General features: G+C 38.6%; 1 protein-coding gene across 2 annotated transcripts in view; it reads right to left on the bottom strand.

The window, feature by feature from the left end:
• RORB (RAR related orphan receptor B) overlaps positions 1-21,350 on the bottom strand; it is a 134,361-nt gene that overhangs the window by 10,035 nt on the left and 102,976 nt on the right. For both annotated transcript variants that reach the window (XM_063423086.1, XM_063423085.1), the window contains 5 exons: positions 8,914-9,035; positions 7,519-7,651; positions 5,675-5,782; positions 4,497-4,607; positions 322-434 (listed from right to left, as the gene is read on the bottom strand). In XM_063423086.1, the coding sequence (XP_063279156.1) occupies positions 322-434; positions 4,497-4,607; positions 5,675-5,782; positions 7,519-7,651; positions 8,914-9,035 (587 nt within the window). The remainder of the gene's footprint in view (positions 1-321; positions 435-4,496; positions 4,608-5,674; positions 5,783-7,518; positions 7,652-8,913; positions 9,036-21,350) is intronic.

Raw genomic sequence — 21,350 nt, 5'->3', positions numbered from 1 at the left:
TCACTATAAGAGCCTAGAAAAAGCTGTCCCCAAAGTTTTAGTCAAGGGCCAAAAATACATTTAACAAGGAATAGCTCAACGAGCACTCTTTCAAGGCAGTCACATTCTATATAGGTTATGAATTAAAATTATTGGCATATTGAACAAAAAATGGAGTAAGAGGCAACAAGGACAAGAGTCAAACAAGCCTATCTTCTACACATGCCAAACACAAGTTGCATTTCTTTTAGCTTACATTAATGCGGCAATACATACAGAAATGCTGTGGAAAGAGAAGAGCCATGCTTGAGGACTGCTCGGAATTTTGTTTAAAGAACTTACCTTTGTCAATGTCTCCTCGTCGAGGTGGTTCTTCTGAATAACATGTTGAAGTGCAAAGTATATCTTTTCCTGAAGCTTCTGAACCTTCCTTGGCTCTATCAACCAGGCTCGATCTGAGAAAAAGGAAAACAAAAGTTAAAGAATGCATAGATGCGGGGCATGCTCATGGTGCACACAGGGTGCTGTGCGCACAGGAATCGTAATTCTCATGAGGAAAGACTGCATGGTAATTAAAGACATGGCTTCAGACACAAAGTGTCCCAACCCATTAAAGGATCACCTGAGCACTTAAAATTAACACATATAAAACATACAGGAACACAGTGTTGTTCTGCATCCCTTTGTTTAAAACAGGATGCTAGGCATAAAGATGAGAACAGAAATGAAACATGGTTCAGCATTTTATTATTCTCTGTTGGTATAATCAGTGTTCTAATTTCATACTGGCTAGGTGATAAACATGTCATGTTATCTCAGTGTCTTAATACATAAATAATAATCTTACTGATCAAAACAGTTATTTGAAAATAAGAATATAATTATTCAAAATTAATATATCTCTTTGTTTACTAGGCTAACATTTTGAGACAAAATATATTCTAAATAAAAAGAAATTCAAGAGCTTTCTTCAAAAGAATTTCTTCAATAATTCAAAAGAATTGCAAAGTGCAAGGTTCTCATTATTTAAACAGGTTCTCTTTTTCAACAACACAAAATACACAATTATCTGTAGGAATAACAGCTACACACTTGTTTTGAAACCTATGGCTTCTACTGGACTCAAACCCCAGGTGCAGGAGGTTGTCCTTACGATCTATAGTCTCACAAGTCATAGGTTCTGCAGATAGACACAGAAAGAGAATGAGCAGATGCCAAGACAAACCAAACCCATTAATGCAGGGTCTTTGCAGCACCACTGAAGCTTCTGTTTTACCATACTGCAAACTGTTTTTTTCTCCCTCAATCCAGACTAATTCTTGGGTATAGATTTTAGCTTTCTTACTTTCATAAGTAAGAAAACTTCTTTTCTCACAGGCATGAATCTTCATGTACAAATTGAAAAATTCAGGAAAAAGCCCCTTTCACTTTTCTTTCACCCATACCCCATCACTAAAATAAGTCACAGAAATGATTTAAGTTAACCACTTCAATGAGCACACATGGCACACAGGCTGGAACCAAGGAACATTTCATCACAGGAGTAGGACAACTCTGCCATTTGTCTGACTGTCTCTGGGGAGGGATGCATGAAAAGAGTTTATTGTCAAGTACTATGTAAATAGACACAAACACACCTCAGCTACTTAACAGATGATCAGGAAAAGAACACGGTATTTTGTAAATGTTAGAGAACTGTGGTCCCTGAAGGTAAGCCAATGGATTCTGTGCCATCAGTGGCCATAGAAATAGAATTAGCTGACAACACATGCACTTTCTACACAATAAGCACACAGTACTGTTTAGACTTCACAGGTTAGGCACCAAACTTCACACTATTGCAAAACCTGGTGTTTAAATAATGTTAAATTAATGCCCATTCTGTCAGACTGGAGCTAGAAAGATTTATCATGGAGACCAATCTCTTAAGGTTTACCCTTCTGTCACAAGAATAAACTTAAAAATAGACTGAGGTGGTTGAAGGACGGGTTCATCACTCATTTGTCATGAAACATGCTGTATATTACACAAGAGTTCTTAAATTTGTGACAAGAGCTAGGTAAACCTTTTTAATGGAACTTTTTAAACCAAAATGTGGTTTCTGCCACCTGAACAGCATCTGTAAATTTGGCTGGAATTTCACAGGTAACTCTAGCTATACTCAGGGAAGTGCAGGAAAAAGCCAATAGATCAGTGACTACCTTTAAAGGACATAAGAAGCAGTTATTCAATGGTGTTCTTTTCCTCTTGGGTTTTGAACTTATCAATCTTTGAAGAGTACACAGTCCACTAGGCTAGAGAATAGTGCAGGAAATAAGATAAGAGACCACTCAGAAACAGAAAAGATCTGCTTTTGCCAAAAAGAAGATGGAGAGAAGGAACATGGCAAGTCAAAGTTTCAGGAGAGGGACTTGTGCAAGGGAGCAGCCATGTTCCTGTCTTACCACGTGCCTCTTTTGTATGTTTGCAGGTGGAGATGCTTCTGCAGCCTCTACTGGATTTTTGTACATTTCAGCTTTTGAAATCACAAATCAAGCTAGAGAATCACCTTCAAGCAGTGTGGTTATGTCTATCATGAAATGGAAAATCCAGATTTGTGCTCTGAACTAGACGGAAAATGGATGTGACATTGGCTTTTGTAACCTTTGCAAAACTACTGACGGATGTTACTCATGGATGTTGTCAGATCCCCTTACTCCCAGTGGACCACTCTGATTTCTGTAAGCTGCCTAAACACTGAGATCAAGGCTGCAAGAATCACCTTTCAGGTGGTGACTTCTGCAGGAAATAAACCTGAATATGAGTACTTCCTATATGGAATCTTTTTAAGCCCATATTAGTCGATGAAAGGACTGGTGCAGCAACTTCTGTGAAGCAGTGCTTTATTTTAAAATTTTTAAATTTGTTTTCATGATGAAACTCTTTATTGTGAAGGAACTAGAACATCAAGTGTGGAAGAAAATATTTCTCTCTCTACTGTTCACGGTTACTGGTTTTGTAAGAAAATAAATGGCATATTTCAGTTTCAGTTCATTCTGGACTATTTTATCTGTCTTCCCACTCTCAAACATAGCAGCCCAGTTGAACTGGGATTTATTTAAACAATCCAAATTTACAGGTTTTTTATGGAAGAATGATAGCTTTTCTTGTTGCAGATGCACATGCTGCTGCAGTCAATGATTTCCTTCTTGTTGTGTCTTAGTTTCACATGCTTACAGACTACAGAAATAAGCAGTCTGCATGCACCAGATATTTTTGTTCCTTTTTAGATTTTTTTCTTTAGCTGAAGCAATAGGAGACATTGCATGTATCTTCTGGCTTGTGAACTAAAGGGACACATACAGAACTGCAGAAATTAATCAGATGGAATTAGATGGAATTTTGATTCCATCTGATTCTTCCAGCAGCTAGCACCCTCTGCCACCCATCCAGCTTTGGTCTTTTCAGACTGAGAGAGAAATGATGGGCAGAGACCCATCAGGACATTGCAGCTCTGGTGTCCCAGAGCAAGTCAGGACATCTGGGGTGACTATCACCCCTGCACACAGCTGGGACACCTCTGAGGTGGAAATGATCAAAGTTTGGAGGGTTGTATATGCAATATTTTGGCATAACCCCATGAAGAGTCACTGGCTCAACTGCTTCCCTTCTGAGCAGATGATGGCAAGAACTGCTCAAAGTGAAAAAAAAATGAGTAGAGTCCTTTTAGTTGATGTTGTTAATGATAAGAATGAAAGTGTTGACACCATCTGTGATAGTCTAATTCTGAATAACATAATCTCCAACACAGATGTGCAAAAGGACAAGGTGACCTAGAAGAAGTCTTCAGCAGAAAAAGTTGGAAAAATAATTAATGGTGTGGTGTTTTTTGAAAGGCTGTTTAAGAGGTTACCCTTCAATGAAACTGTGTGTCTGCATTCCCTGAGGTATATCAAAAAATTCCACACTAAACTGTGAGCTTGTATACTAGATCCACCTTCTGAGTCAATCACAAAAGTCTCCTCAGTGGTCAGCCAGCCATCACTCCCTTAAATACATGCTTGTCTGTGTAGAGTTGTGATACATGAATGCATGAAAAAGAGAATGTTGCACCTCTAATCACTACCTCTCACCTGGAACTAACTTCAGACAGGACTGGACACCAATTTTTACTGCTTATGTTCTCATTCTCAAGAAGAAAAGCCTGTCACGGTTATGGACTATATAATCTACTCAGGGTGGTGAGTTTTGTGGTTCCTGAAAAAGCTCAGAGGAACATGCACCTCTTGAGTAACATGCTTCTCTTCACATGGCCAGCCTGCATTTCTTGTTGCACAATCCTGCTCCATGTCTGTTACACTTTGGATCTACCTCCAGTATATGCAATTCCTGATGGTATATTTGGGTTATTCAGGTATTCTTCCACGGCTTAATACATTGCTTAACATTATCCGATGCAGCTTAAACAGCTATTTATGTATGTAGAAATAAAGGTGGATAAAGAGAGAAAAAAATTAGTGCTTGGAATGAAAAATTACCTGGTGATATTAGAACAGCAGATGAAAACAAGGCAATCTCCTCCTCAGTCAGCTGTAAGGAACATAAATTCTTTGCAAAGTCAAACGCTTCATTTACTAGATCATCAGAACCTGCAGACAAAGAGGACAAAACCAATGCTAGAAATTAGCCCTTCGACCTGCAGAGATTGTTTTGGTCTCAGAAAAAGTTGTTCCTGAATTTTTGTATTGCTAAAGCAACTGCTTTTAATTAACTATTAGAATTCCACCTAACCCAAAAATGGCACTAGAATATACACTGAAGCAAAAAAAATATAGAGAATCAGGATTGAGTACAAAAATTGCACAGACATCTTAGAAGAGACTATTCTTTTCCCAATGAGGTAAAAATTGGTATTTCTAAACAGATATTAAACCTAAGGAAGAGGAAGGATCAGCCCTAAATAACTTTCATATATGATCTTACTGATTACCAGTACAAGTGTTTATGAAAGTTTGCAAAATCATCATAAAGATAAAAATAAATCAACCAATACACATTCATAAACGCTTTTAACTTGTAAAGAAGTAGTATGGTTATGATACAGACTAAGTAAAAGAAAAAAGATAAATATGTACACTTGAAGGCAATATCTTACTTTGAGGTCCCGAATCAATTTCTGATAGCATCAGTCTGATGGATGCACAAAACCCAAATGTTTCACTATCAACATTTCAGGTACAACTCAATATCATGTTGAGAAACAAAATAATTTTTTGAGTACATGAACCTAAATGAGCTTACTTAAACATTTTATGCAAAACAGTACTTTCAGTACCTGTTCATTATTTTAGTGTCCTCATTACTGGGGCTAAAAATTCCCTTCTGCAGGACACAGTGGGAGGGATTTGATACATCAAGGGTAACTGAACAGTAAACAGCTTGGCTCCTGCCATAAACTTGCAATTCATCAGAACTTCAGAAAGCAAGAAAAAACCCTCCTGTTGTTCTTTTTTTATTAGAGAAGAACACCTATCATCGCTAGCAGCTAATGGAGTCACCTTTGTTTTTTTATTTTTTCTGTTGAAAACTAGACATTTGGAGACTTGGTGATTCAACATTTACTGGAGATTTCCACTGTGGATCACTGTTCTAATAAAGACAATTTTTTTGCTATGTGGTTCAATGCAATTGGTTGGAAAAAAGAAGAGCAACATACCCAAAGCTTTAAACATTTGCATCCCTCCATACTTTCCTTCAAACAGAACAGTATTGTTAAGTGGGTTGAAGGCACGGCACATTCTCACCAAAACCACTTCCAAGCAGCCTAGCAGACAGAAAAAAGAGCAAAGGTACCAGGTATTATTGCCTAACATCAGAGTACACGAAATCTCAAGAAGATATTTACAAAGCCATCAGTCATTAAAAACCATCAGAAGAACAGACACTCTTTGAAGGCATCTAGATTATACATCTATGAATGCGAGAAAAAATATTTCTGTCTGCTTTGAGTAGAGAAAGGGGCCATTTCTGATCCAGTCTAACCACCTTTTCTATAGGCTGACTTTTTCACCCTTTGCAGAAAATTAGCAGGCTGGACTGAATCTGAATTTAGATCTTGGGCAAAAAAAATCAGTTTGAAATACTTTATCCTAAAAGTAGGCATTTACTGAGGCTCTTTTTTAATAATTAAACTTTTCTTTTAGTAACAAAAGGCAGCTTCGCTCAAGGCATATAAAAATCCTAGCTTTGCCAGTCAAATGACATTTCCTAGGGGTGCACCGGTACCTGCAGAATTTTCAAAATTCGTACGGGATTAAAAGAAATATTTTTTGTGCTGTGACTCTCTTTTTCTAGGAGGTTGCCTGTGTGTTCCCTGCATCTCTGTATCCCTTCCCTTTGCAGCTGCACCCATCACCAGAGCCCATTCCCTCACCAAGCACAGCCATGGTGCTTGTAACGCCAAGGCTGTGGCTTTGGTTCCCCTGTGGGCTACTTAAGAGCTGGACTTGCTGATCCTTGCTGATCCCTTCCACCTAACGATAGTCTGTGATTCTGTTTTTGTCACTGAGGTTAGCTCAGTTAGTGTCAGTATGGTGCTAATAACACCAGAGTTGTGGGTTTTATCCCTGTTTGGGCCATTCACTGGACTCAATGATTCTGTGGGTCCCTTACAACTCAGAATAGTTTGTGATTTCTGTGTATGGAGCGCTGAATCACACAGGCCTTCAGCCTTAGTGAAGAGATCTCTCTTCAAATAAAAGCACTTCTTAGGTTTTAACAAGCTGCCTCACACAGCATTGTACCTTTTACACGTGGAGGGAGCAAGAAACTGATATGACAGGGTAAATGTAGTTAATTACCAGTTGTGGTTCTTGTGGTTCACTTAGTCATGCCATTTTGTCCTCCTGGGTTGGCAGTGTCATACCGCATAGTCATGATAAACCTTGTCAGGATTCTTCCAGAGGACAGAAATTACTGAGTCCCTTTATAAGAAAGGAAAGCCTTTTCCCCCTTGCCCTTATGCACACACATGCAAGCCCAGCATGCAGAGAGAGCATGGCTGGAGCACACTGCCATAATCTGCTCTCATTTACTCTGAAACCAACTGGCACCAGCAGGAATTTTCCCTCATGTGCATTGGCTGTAGAGTATTTCTGTAGTCTCATTAAAAAGATTAAAGATGACCACAGAGGAAGGCCCCAGTGAGCCTGTCTTTGTTTCATTAATGACAAGTGGAGATTTTACAAGGTGGCAGATGACTGATTCGACCAGCTCAATTTGCAGGCTCTTTCCACCACATGTCAAGTTGGAGACTGCAGTTTTTGCAATGGTTGTGTGTGCGTGTGTACTTAATAACCACAACTGACTGGAAAGGGGAAAGGGGATCAGAAGGCAGTAACATCATTAATATGGAAAAATATAGCCAGGTTAATGTACTTAATGCAACAGACAGAAATTAGAGCTCCTTCAAAATTAAAATAATTTGCAGGAAAAGACAGGAGATCACATTTCTATGGTGCTGGGTGCTAAGCTGGTCTCAAGCCTCTGGTGTTTACCCACCTGACTTAAGAAGGAGAATTTGGTCATTCTGGCAGAGCTCCATGAAGCCTGTTATGCGCTTTGCAAACTCCACCACATACTGGATAGCATGGGTGATCTGAATGGCACACTGCTGCCACAGGGCTTCTCTCGTCTTCCGGGAAAACACACGTGAAAAAGCAAAGTGGTGAGCAAGCAGGTACGTAAGTGTGTTAACTTCTCCAGGTGGCCTTGAAGATGGCAGGACTCCCCACACTCCATCCCCATACCCAGGCAGAGCTAGCAACATCTCTTTTTCTCTAGGTAACCATCTACTTCTCATTAGAAGGCTGTTTTCACAAACCATTGTCCTACTCATTTGAACTCTGGCATTGCCTCTTCAAAGGAGCAGAATGCATTGTCCAGTGTTAAAACGTGGCTCTAATGCTGGCTTTTGTGCAGGACAGACTAACAGCGGAACAAAAAATGTGCACATTCCACAGAACTCTTAGGCAAGAAGTGGCACAATGCTATTAATTTATTCAACAGAATATTTTTCCTAGTTTGAAACTTAAAATATATAACTGAAGTGTCTGAATGCAGATGACATAAAATTTTTGACTTCCTAATAACAATTTTCCTTGCACACAGGAGTAAGTGTAAATGGATGTTCTTGGTTTCACCCCACAGCTCTGCAAGCTGTGGTGTGTTTTTGTTCCTGCTAATACTGCATAGCTGCTCAGATTTCAGAGAACAAGCTGGAGTCTCTCCTGTGTCTTACAAGACCAGCTAATGTGCCAGCTGAAGCCTAACCAGATACTCATCGCTAATGAAGCCAGTGCAAGAGGCACAGAGGTTTTTGTTGACTGGACTACACCTGAAAAGGTGCCAGTGGACAACAGACTGAACTTGTCCTGAGAATCACAGAAGCAGAACAAAAATGTAGTGTAATGAGATATTTTTTCCACCTAATATTGAACGGCTTCAATTTAAGGAGTACTTTCACTTTGTTATTATTATCTACTGTTGTAAATCACAGGTGTTTGTCATTCACCGAAAAAGCAGATGTGTTTTCAAAATTGCAAGGAAACAAGGTTACATTGTCTTATTCTCTTAAAAGCCTTACAACAGAGGACCCAAACATAATCATATTGAAGTTAACTGAATTTGTGCATGAGGTTAAGAGCTGTGATAACAAGCACAGAAAACTGGATTCCATGACCATACCTAAGCTTTAACATTAGCAAACAGCTCAATAGGCTGGAAAGCTACTCCTTCTTTTTATGAAGTGTCACTGCTTGGTTTTCAGTAACCAGTTCCCCAAAAGATACTGAAAAGTGTATTTTGACCTATATGAAACTCACCAGTGTATTCTTGCAAATAAATTACTCTGTAAACAATTTCAGGCAGAAGAAAAAGTGTATTACAGGATTGTACCTTGCTCTGGTAAACCTTTATTTCCTCATATGTGTGGGTCTGCCATGCTAGCTGATGTAATTCCTCCATTGTATATTGACATGTCTCCAAATGAGATTTAATGATATTCTGTGCAATTCGGTCTGTGAAAAAGAGAATAAAATACAACTTGCATGAAACAGTGAACAGTGATCTGCAACAGCAAAAAGTTGAAAACATTGAAGTTGTCGGAAAATGTACATTTAAGAAAATTAATCTTTTCAATGTCACCTTTCTCATTTGTTTTGAATTCTAAAATTGATTACTGAAAAATGTTTCAATATTTAACTCAAAACAAAATGATCTTGATAAACAGTGGATCTGCAGATGAAAATAACAATGATTTTTGTGAAACTATACAAAATCTTTGCTCTGAAAGTGATTTAATATGTTGAAATACATTTTGTTTGGAGACCCTGTTTATGCAATTGCTTTTGTCTGCCCCAAACCTATGCAGTAAATGGTAGACTCTTACAGCCTAGAGAAGAGAAGGAACACTGCTGTTGATTATCACCCCAGCAGGGTACCTCTTCAGGCTTTAGGCCACAACCTCTGCATGAAGGCAGTATCTCCCCTCCTGCTGAGTATAGGTGTTTGCTTTCTTTCCTTGTTGTCCATTTCTCCCTAGTTCTACTAAAAGAACTGATCTGCTGAACTCAGTGGTCAGCATGTTTCAGGGCTTCCAAGTCCCTCAGAAGTTGACTGACTGCTTGAATTTGCCACGAACACTTGCATTACCTTGGCTTGATTCATAAGAGAAGAGGAAACAGGTCTCTCTTAAGTTAGTTTTAAGCTGGATCATTTTCTGATTGAGCAAGAACATGGAGACTGGGTTTAGCAAGGGGTGAAAGCTAAAACTAGTGTCCTGGGATTTAGAAGGAGAGATGGAGGACATAAATCTCACACATAGCACAAAGCTACCTTAAAGCTGTCCTGAAATGGCAGCCTTAGAAATGACTTCATAACATGGAATGCAGGACGCAAGCAGAAAAGGAAGCATTCAATGTTGCCCTGGAAACCCACTGAAACTGTGAGTAAATTCTTAGACAAGTACTTTAAAGCAGACCTTTGCACTTAAAGCCACTTGAGTGGATTAAAAAAAATTCACAAAATCTTCCAGCATGAATTCCTTAGCATTAGGAGTTGAAATGTTGTGATAAAACATGTTACAGAAAACTGATGATTTCCTGTTTTGGAACTGTGGGACCCACACATCTAATGAAGCTCATTGCTTCAGCCTGAACACTTTGCTTAGGCCAAACAAAGGAACAAAGCTGAAGCCACAGAAGTGAACTGAAGCAGTTGCAGCAGAACCAGCATTGTGCAGAAAACATTTGTCAAAAAAGAGAAAAGGATATTGACAATGCATTTGCCAAACCTGAGCACAGGAAGTAGAAAGAACTAGGTATACCATTGTTCACTTTTTCAGATTCTCAACAGTTTGCACAGAATGTAGGGATCTGGAGCCTGGAGTTCCAAAATAAGTCTGCTTCTTTGGCCAAATACTGACTGAATTTAGAAACACCAGCAAGAAGGGAAGCTGAAAAAAAAATGTAGAAGTATATGTTCCCTGTAAACACTGCTAGAAGAATGCTATTTGAAGGTCAGATGCCTGTGCTGCTCTCACAGTTAATAAACTGAGACACAGTAGAAAGGCACTGAAGACAAAAAAGTTGCAGGTTCGTATAGGAAAAATAAAGCCTGCGTAATTGAATTTGTGCAGGTATCCTTTTATAGGTCAACACTATCTTTAGGCTTACTGATGGAAGAACTGACTCCAGCCTAAAGTTAACTAAGAATCTATATTAACAGAATGATCTACCTATTGTTCTTTTGTGGCAGGTTAAATGGAAGTCTTAACCTTTGATGCTCAGATGTTGCATTTTATAATAAAAGCCTTGAAGATAAGTGGACATCTCTCCTACAGTAAATGTCTTAGATAATCTCATATTACTGTGCAGATTTCTAATCAGATAAAGTGACCTGACGTCAACAATCTGAAAACAAGACCTTTTGATTTCACTGACTTCAAAATATATTTGATCAGCAGTTCTACACTACTGCAAAGCTCCTCAGCTCTCCTCCTATTCCTAACATTTATTTACCTGAGGAATGGAGAGCTGAGAAACTCTCCAGGGCTTTCTAGGGATGGCATCCTGTGTTTTACCCCATGCATCTCTTCCTTACGTACTGATGCTTATGTTGAACTGACATTAAAACCCATTTAAATGTGGAAAGGCCTGGGGCAATTGCAGCAAGCAGCAGCTCTGAATGCTGACATTCAAAGAGGAATCAGGTGCAAGACAGACTTGAAACTCTCGTGCTGCAGGCTAGGCAAGGCTGAGTGTCTGACAGGAAGGGTTCACTGGGTCTCTGAGGAGAAGGGAACTGCTCATTCAGCAGAGGAGACTGCTTGCTTACATTTTGTGCTGGAGTCCCTGGAAGGAGCTTTATGCAAATTTAGCCTACAGCTGGGTGGCAGAGCTGACATAATGCAAAAAGTAAAAGAAGTATACACTGTCTGGGCTTCTCAGATGGTCCAGCAACAGAAGATCCAACACAGGCAGAGCAAAGAATGTCACTCTTCAAAGGCTTCACAGATCATGGCCTTTTTTTCACCCTGACATTTTCAGATTTTAGCATCTTTTTGCTAATGAAGTTGGAGTCAGTACACATCTTGGCAAACCCCAGGTAGAATGATAAGGAGATAATGACAAGAATGAATGACAAGAATCCCAAGGAGATTTGTAAACCACTGGCAACAATATAAATGACATCTGATGTAAACCTGTCCTATTACAAGTACAGTCTTGTGGCCAAAACATAGAGATTTCTGTGAGACCTGGCAGCTCTGAAATACTGACCACCAAGTTCAACAGATTAGTTCTTTTAATAGAACTAGAAAGAAATGGACAACAGGGAAAGCAAGAGAACATCTACACACAACAGGAAGAAAGGTACTGCCTTCATGCACAGGCCTAACGCCTGTGGAGATACACTGCAGGGATGATAATCTAACAGCTAAGTTCCTCCTCTTCTCCAGGCTAGAGGAGTCCACTACAATTCACATATCAAGCCTTGACTTTGAGTTGATTTTGTTTTCAAAAATCTTAGACCATAGATTTCAAGGGTTACCCTGTCACTGGGTAACTGCATGTGCACAACAAGAAATCCTGTTTGGATGGACTCCAAAAGACAACTCTGTTCCTGTGACTTCAATGTGAACTGCATTTCTACTTGAAATATTGTCAATCCCATTTTGCATAAGTTACAGCAGGTTTGCTGCATGAAAATGAAAACAAAAGAGTCAAACAAAGTTCTGGCCACACAGGTGTGAGAATCAAAGTCTGCAACATTTTATTTTGCAAGGACCAACTACTCCAACTATTGAGTGAAAATTAATAATTCTAACAGAAAGAATTCCTAGGCCTGGATGACCATCAGCCTGTAAATTGCAGGATTTTTTAAAGCTTATCTATCTGCCACAGTACATAAACACAAATGTAGACTAGGTCCTTTACTCCTCCCCTTTTTCCTCCATACTGGGTTTATTACACTGGGGCTAAATCTCCTTGATCACTTGATACATGAAAATTACAGCATATCCTGGCAGATTGACTCTGTCTTGGAAACATGGTCCACAGAAAATAATGTTCCCAGTACCCCAACTCTGATATACACTGGGATGCTGAAGCATTTGCATTAGGCAGCTTGATTATAAATTTGGGGTTTTCTTAGTATTGGTATCTTGAAATTTTTTCTTGAAAAGCAGACACTTTTTCTACAAATGCTCTGCTTGATTAAAAAAAAAATCTAGAAAGAAGTACTTGCTACCAGAGAGGTAAGCCAGAAACAACATATTCATTCAAGGAAACTGTTAATAATTGTAACCAATGGTTTCAAAACCCAGAAATGTTCAAACAAAATACATCATGGGGTATCCACTTGCATTTCATTAATGTCCTGCATGTCTCTGACTGGCTTTCTATAATGGCCCACTATCCTAGCTATAGAGACTCATGTGTTCTTAGAGGACAAGGAAATCCAGGTGGTATTTGTTGGCACAGCTAGAGAGCAGAAACCTGAGAGGTCAGGCTGGTCCCCACTCTGCGCAGCACAGAGCATGCTGCCCTTCCTGTAGCAGGGCCCTGTGAGGTCTTGAGAGGCGCCAGACCAATGGGTAGATAATTTAATTGGACTTTGCGATTACAGCAGTTAAAAAAAAACAGAAATTGAATGTATAGTAGGAGAAGTCCAGAAGAAGCTGAAAATTGTACATCACGAAGCTGAAGAGGACCATGAGAAATCAATGCCATTTCAGGAAAAGAAATGGTTTTTACATTTGCCCTGGAATTTCTAACTACATTTCAACCTAAAATAGAAGACAGAACCAAGAGACTTGATTCTGTGAGGATTGCCCAGAGAAGTAAGCTACACAGCAAAGTGAGTACAACAAACCTGGATCTCTATAGATGCATCAATTGCCACTCAATATCAATTGCCACTCCCCCTCTGACCTTCTATCTCAGCATCTGGGTGGGTAACAGGCATTGTGTATGTGCACAAGGGACTAGTGTGCTCAGTTTGACTGGTCATCAGCCACTGCCTTCGGGGGTGAACAGGGAACTGGGTTGGAGCTTCTGCCTTTCCCTAAAGTTGTCTGTCTCCTTTGCTTACTGAGTAGTTGCTTCTCTAAAACTTGTAGGAACACAATTGTCTGAGACTGCTCTTTCATTTCATTAGAGCTGGAGAGTAGCTAAAGAATCATTGCACGGCCCTGACAGAAGGACTGGGGAGACAGAAAGACTGTAAAAGCCCTGTTTCATCAACAAAACAGGACAAAAGCATATGTTGCAAGAGAAGAACAACTGCATATAAGCTTGGGACTGCAGCTCATCACTTCCAGAATGACCCTTTGTGTTTCCAGTTTTGTTTGCTTTGGCAGGCTCTTCTCCTCCTTCCCTGCCCTCCTCCTCCTTCTTTTTCTTTTTCTTCTACTGTACTTTTCTATTGTAGATTTCAAGAGTCACCTCACAAAAGGCACTCTCCAAAGACTACAATTGCTCAAACATTTATTGCATCAGTAGAGTATTGCTTAAATATAAGTACATACAGAAAACTGAACATTGTGACCTAGATAGCAATCAAAATCAGCATACCACAGACTCACAGGGGTCTACTATCAGCTGATAAACCAGCCCTGCCTTTTTCAAGCACTGCCTTGCAATATTCAGAGATCTCCAACTATACTAGTGAGGAAAAACCCCAACTTGAGGTCAAGTACAATGCTGGTGGGGATGGATGTAATCCACCAGCTGTGAGTTTGGCCTGCTGAGTGGGAATTATCCACAGCAGCATTTGTTTCCTACAGGCTCCTTAGTTCTTTCATTTGTCTCTCTTTTCTCAGGAGAGACTCTAGTTTTTCTCAGCATTCCCCTCTTTTGCACAGGGAACTAAAAAACTTTGAAGTGTGCCTCCTAAAACACTGACTGATAATCTTCAATTAAAATGAATAATGAATCTTACCCTTAGGATCCAGTTGGGTAGCTAAGAGCTTATCTCAGCTTACATCCTAAGTTGAGCTCTTGCAGGGATCCACTTTGAATAAATTCTGCAGTAACATCACAGCTTTGGCTGGCTGCTGTAAGCACACATAACAAATCTCCAGCCAGGCATTCTAAATAAAATCTCTGTTCTAGGACCTAAAAACTTGGCATGATAGCATTGGATCAACATTTTTTTGTACGCCAATTCAAGGGTATTATGACTACAAAATGAAAAAATTTGAAAACTGAATCACCAAATTCATTGAATTGAGATTATTCTTAAATTATTTGACAGTTGTAGAGACAGTGACACAGCTAATAAAGAAAAAATATCTCTGGTTGCCATAGAACATGAATAATAGGTCTCAATTTTTTTACATGAACTGGATGAAAAGTCTGATTTTTTTTTTTTAATTTTTTTTTTCAGAAGAATGGGAACATTTTTTCCTGAAAGTGATTACAAAATGCTCATTCCATTTTTCATCTGCCTGTGGCATTCTCAATGCCATAAGCAAAAAGTATTTCCCTTTCAAACACAAGCTAGTTTCATAACCTGTATTTGTTTAATAAATTTGTAACACTACACAACATGCAGCCTAGGAAAATAGTATGAAACATAAAAACACTCATATGAGACTAGAAATGCTGGAATTTAGTTCGGGAATAACCTTTTCTTAAGGTTTCCTTAAGTTACTGAATACTTAATGTCACTAACGGAGAGCACAAACAGTAAATGTTACGTGTGTGAATTCTCTATTTCCTTTCTCTCCTTCAAAATGAATCAGTGCTTCATTTGCCTTTACAAAAAATACTAATAAATTAATAGAAATGACAATACAATGGAATGAAGTCCTCTTCTTAAGGAAGCTAGAAGATGGATCTAGAATTGTTACATTCTAGAGGATTTTTATAAATGCTTAATTGTCTCTTCTTAGTAATACTTCTCCTGGGACTCAGCCAATTTAGCAAAAATTAGAAATTATCTAACTGGCAGCAAAAGCACTAACCAAGGAAATAGCTAGAGTTCAAATGGACTCTAAAGGCACTGTATGACTACCACAAATTTATTGAGATGAGCTGTTTCTTAGTTTCTTCCAGCATAGCTTGCATAAATAGACCTTTATATTAAAATGAGACTGTTCTGAAAGAAGAAAGTGATATCATCTTTTACAATTGCCTGAAGTGGATATTGTTCTCTATTAAATTGAGAAATATATATAGAATAGTTAGAATATTACTGGTTTTAAACCATGTTTGTGAGGGTTTGCCCTGTAATAGCCTGCAAAAAGCTGGCAGAGGTTAACATATCTTCTAGCATTTGTGTCACTGCCACAGTCTTCGGATTAGAATTAGCTTTCCATAAAGATTTTAAGCAATTTATTTACAGAAACATGTTAAAAAGTAATGACAAAACATTCTACAATGGTTCTATTTTCCTGTAGTGTGGCAAATGAGTTGGATGAAAGTGATGTGTTTAGTGTCAGAAAGTAGAACAACTTGGTTATCATAAATAATGACAGAATCTTCACTGATCAAAAGAAAAGCCATCCATGCAGTCAAAAAGGAACACAAGAAAGGGTGCCATGCCTTAAATCTTGTACTAACTATTCCCACTTACATGTGACTTTCATTCCAAGATTACTGCACTATAAAATCTGCGTTCTGATAATCAGTTTCATTATTTGTCTCTGAGCCCTATGTCTTGTCACATTGAATTTTTCCACTGTGCACATCTATGTTCCTGTCTCATGCATTTCACCTGAATTCTTTCTCATATATTTCACTCTTGTATAAAGGAATTGTTGCTGTTGTGTGAAATAAAATATCAAAAGCTGAATGGACTGATGAAAGACATCATTACCTACAAAGCTGGAAACAGCATCACAAAATGCAAAACAAGCAGAATTACCTTATTCTCAGGAATAAAGTGGAAAGTAGTGAAATGCATGAAGTGAGTGATGAAAGCTCGCTGACAGAAAGCACACAGTGTGAAAAACTGGACTGTAGCCTTGGAAAGGCAAACTTAGAATGCTGCATGTGTCCTGGGAAAGGAAAAAATTGTAACCCCAAACTTCTGATGCCTTCCTTGTGCCTTAGGATTAAGGAATGATCAACCACTGCCATCCAGGATGATGAAGAAATATAAAAGGGACTCCAGGTTAATCTCTCACAAAGTACAATTACCTTGTAATTATTGGGGCTGACTGCCCAGAAACACTAGACAAAAACACTGATGGGAGAGTTGACATTAAGTCCATGAAGGGGTTACACAGATGAGGACAAAAGCAACAAGTAATCACTAATTCAAACCATACCAATTTTGGCAGATAGCATGCCACTTCCATATGCAACAGTGATTGCTAAAGCGTCACTGCCTTGACCTCTCGATTCTCATCTGCAGTTTGCCTCTTTGTGAGCTGTGTGTGAGTCACAACCCTGGAAGATAACATACTTCTTTTACACATCCCAGGCCCTCTGTGCTCTGGCACCTGCTCCAGTCTTCTTTCTTTGAGCATTACTTGCAGGAAGCCATTTCTTCTGCTACTGACATTGCTGCTCCAAAGCATATGACAGGGAACCAGCCAAAAGTCTATTCTTACAACTGGCAGTAACAGCATGCCTCAGTACTTACCACATCATTGGATTTACATTGATTTTTATGTGTGATTTGTAACCCGACAATATTCATAGCACAATGTTATTCCTGAGAAGATTGCCATGATATATGGTAATATATGGGATATATGACATGGTATTTTACATATTTTGACTGCTACAAATGGCTGATTTCTAACTGCTTTCTTTGGAATCTCAGCTGAATGAATATATTTTGCCAAGTTTGGCCATGGAAGTCAACATTCTTGTCTTTGGAGAAAAGGAGTAATTTTATAAACTTTAAAGGATTAGAAATTTGATTCCTTCAAAGAACTATATTATGATGCTTAAAAAATGTAGGCTATAGATAAGGTTGTTTTTAAAACCACTCTGTGCATATTTTTAGCTCATTTGTAAAACAAGATGAAGTTCTAACTGTGGTCATGTGAACTGAGATGAGAGCAGAATTCAAATATGAACATACTCTCATTGTCATCTTTAAATAGGTAACGATGGTAAGATACAGTGCCCTGACAGCGTGTGTGTAAGATGCAATGTTGCATATTTTAAATGCTCACTAGATGGCAACATTGCTTCTCTTAAATACAGCTGCCAGGGTGTAGACAGCAGTGCTGTAAAATTTTGACCGTCATGTTGCTAGAAGGAATATTAAACCATGGCCTAGAAAAAGAAGCGGAAGAACATTACATAGGACTACAAAAACTTAATCTCTGTTTCATTGTGGGGTGGGTGGTAGCTTTGAAAAGGGAACATAAACATAGATGCTGTTGTCACCTTAGGCATGGGCTTTAATTAGTGAGGTCACTTCATTCTGAATCTGGTTTGGAGTGTCCCTTTAAATAGCAACTAATTGACCAATACACCATGCAGAAGCTGTCTGTTAACACTTGATCTGGCACAGGGAACAAACCCTGGAGATAAAGAGAAGGATGTTAAGGAATGAGAAATACTTATCATATCGGAGAAGTGCTTTTGCAAAGAGAAGTGCTTATCACATGGAGAAGGGCTTTCAAAACCAAAGCACAATGGACTTTTTAAGATAACAGTCTGATGATATATATTTGCATATTGTATATCCAACATTAAGTCTTGTGGACATCTATTAAGAGTATAGACATAGAGGAATAAACTAAATTCTTCTAAAGTTAATGAGAAGATTTCTGCTGAAAGGAGAAAGATATGAGACTGGCTTTCAAATAGATCTTCAGCAGAGGACTTCATAATGTTTACAGGTGAAGATCTGCCTTCGAGAAGAGAGAGTGAAATAACTCCTGCTTGTACAATATTGCAGCAATGGAAATTAAATAACTTTGCAGAATATAAAGTTGTTCAATGTGGTCCTGAGATGAATGTATGAACCCAGCTAAATGATGACTGAATCACAGAATGTAACTTCTGATCACCAAGAGGACTTTGCTTTTACATACCTATCCTGAATAAGTTAAAAAGAACAAATTAAGGCTTTCCTTTACTATAATTTTTTCAGTCTATGTGTCCAGGTCAAAGAGTTGTGCCTTACAATATAAAGCAGGTGATGTCTCCTCCAATCCACAGTAGACATTTGTCCTAGGGAGTTACTGCCCACTCTAAGATACACACAGCAGCACAGGCTTATAAAGACTGGGAAAGGGGAGAACCAAACCTAAGCTCGCCAACCTTACTTTAATTTTGGTAGAAATGTAGCTCTCCAAGCCATTTGGTACCTTCATACAGGCCTGATGTTGAAGCAGTGTCACATAAATATATGCACACTTTCATCTGTAATTATAGAGGCTGGGTTATGTGATCTCCTGTACACTCTAGAGGTGTCTTACTGACTACCTACATGTACACAGCTACAGAGCACCCTTTAGTTTGAGTTGCAGTGAATGTTTAATTGGTCTGTTTTCTCCACAGCAGTGTTGGCTAACAATTTTGTCTTGTCTTAAGAAATCATAGGCTGGCAATCTCAACTGCAGTTACGGCAGGGAAGCCTTTCTATTAACTTTTACCAAGACCAAGATTGGAGGCACATTATTTAGTGAGAAAAATGCAATGTTCAGCTCAGTGGCAGGTAATATTATGCACATATATTTAAACAGAACAGTCTTTTAATTTCACCAGGCCTAAAAATAAGTCTTAAATGCCTCCTAATTTAAAACCACACTTGGGAGCAAGCACTGAGAGAAGGAACTGGAGGTCCCTTTTCACTTTAGAATTTCCCACCTACCAGCTGACCTCTGTGATTTGCTGTGTGAGGAGAACGCCATTATACAGATGACCAAATTCTTGCTTTTGACATGGCAAGCAGATTTCACCCTATGGTTTGACCTCTCACTGCATCATTTCTGCCTTCCCAGATGTGCAGATGGCACAGTGGAGAAACAGGATCATGCTGTAAAGTCCCTGGCAGTATGAGTCCTCAATACATGAGTGTCTCCCACACTGGCATCATCACTGGCTGATGGAACACACCTGAGTCATGTCATCCAGACAGCAGGACAAGCAGTGACAGAGCCTGCCTAACTCATCTGGTCACTGCACCTCACCTATTTTTTGTTCTGCCCACCCAAATCCACATCAAGTGTCCAAGAAGATGCTTTGACTGAAGGACAAAAATACATCCCTTTAAAGGAAAGGGATCTGGACTGGAAAAGCATTTGATGCCAAGTTGAGGTTCTGTACGTGTATTTATGAACTTTGGAGTGGTGTCCTTATGCTTTGAGGTTTTATTTGTAACAGGAAGTGAAATATTGATGAAGCCTATGCCTAATGGGGAACTACCTGATTTTGTACGACTTCTCCCCATTATAAGCTCTAACAGTTACATGAGAAATTTGTGACTGTATCTGAAAATGCTTTTTTGTTATACTTAACCCTCTCTTCCATAGGAGGTATTGCCTATCCTGCTTCTTATGGATATCAGATAATGTGCTGTTGCATCTTGGTCTACTTAACTCACTTGAAGAAATATAATAATACTAAGTATGTGCAACAGAGCCCTATACAACTTCAATCTGTAAGCATATCCTTCTCCTACACCTATTTGCTAGCACAGAATATAGATACCAGTAAGCATGCAATAAAAGATAAGCTATATTTTTCTTGCTGTTCCATTCTAATACTATGTGTCAAAACAGTTGCTGTGAAAAAAATTCTGCATTTCAAAACTGTTAAAAAAATTTTGCATTTCCACTACAAAGTCTTCTGTAGATGAATGTATGCTTGTGAAAAAGAACACTTTCACATTCAAATTAAAGCATAGAACTGTTAAAGATCAAAGTAGCTCTAACCATTTAGATTACTTTTTGGTGGAACTAGAAAATTAGCATGTGAAGAAGAGCATGTAAATGATGTGTAAATTATGTCATAGAGTATCTTAGAAAACATTATTTCATTATTTTTGTAACTGAATCAAACTGACAGGGAAAGGAAGACTTGTTACTTGAATTTTACAGAGAACTTACTGTTAGATAGCAAACCAAATATAAATACTAAAGTAATATATGCAATTGCAGCAAGTATTTTATTCAGATGCAGCAGGGACCATTATTAGGACTTGTTTTACAAGCATTTAACATTTTCATAATAATCTGAAAGAGAAGATTCATAGCATGCTAATTTAAGTTAAGAGACAATTCTAAACTGAAAGAAGTCACAAAGCATCAATGAAGACTGAGACATAATGTGACAGGATTGAAAAGATTAGAAAAATAAGAAAGAGAAAATAAGATTCAAACTTGGAAATGTACAGTCAACTATATCTTAATAAAAAATGCCCTACCCAAGAGAGAAGTGAGTTTGAAACAAGCAAAGCATCAACACCAAAGGAGTAACTGAATTAGATGTTGGTTGACATGTAATGCAGAAACTGCACAGACTGCTTTTATTCTGAGTGCTTGTGAAGAAGTCTGCTCCTTAGAGAGCTTACAGCAACTTCTAGGAACTCAAGGATGAAAGAAGTTCCCACACATTCATTCATGAGGAAAACACATAAGATGATTGCACTCAAGATCAGGCAAGTGGCAGCTGAGGTTGTGCTTATATACATATGTTTATTTGAAGAACGTAAGGGCCAGAAGAAAGCTAAGACTGGAAATTTCTACTGGTAGAAAATAATCAGTGCAGAAAAGGACTTTCATGATCTGGGATACTTAGTGTTTCACTAGATCACTAGACAGGTTGGTATAAAGAAATTGCCATCAGCCACAACAGTCAATACAGTGTATCTTTTCTACTCCTATATATTCTGTATGATTTCATCTAGCAGTTAAAAGT

This window comes from Prinia subflava, chromosome Z, assembly GCF_021018805.1.
Source record: "Prinia subflava isolate CZ2003 ecotype Zambia chromosome Z, Cam_Psub_1.2, whole genome shotgun sequence".
NCBI lineage: Eukaryota > Metazoa > Chordata > Aves > Passeriformes > Cisticolidae > Prinia > Prinia subflava.
Note: the sequence above shows the minus strand (reverse complement) of the source record. Positions and strands in the feature narration are given on the sequence as shown.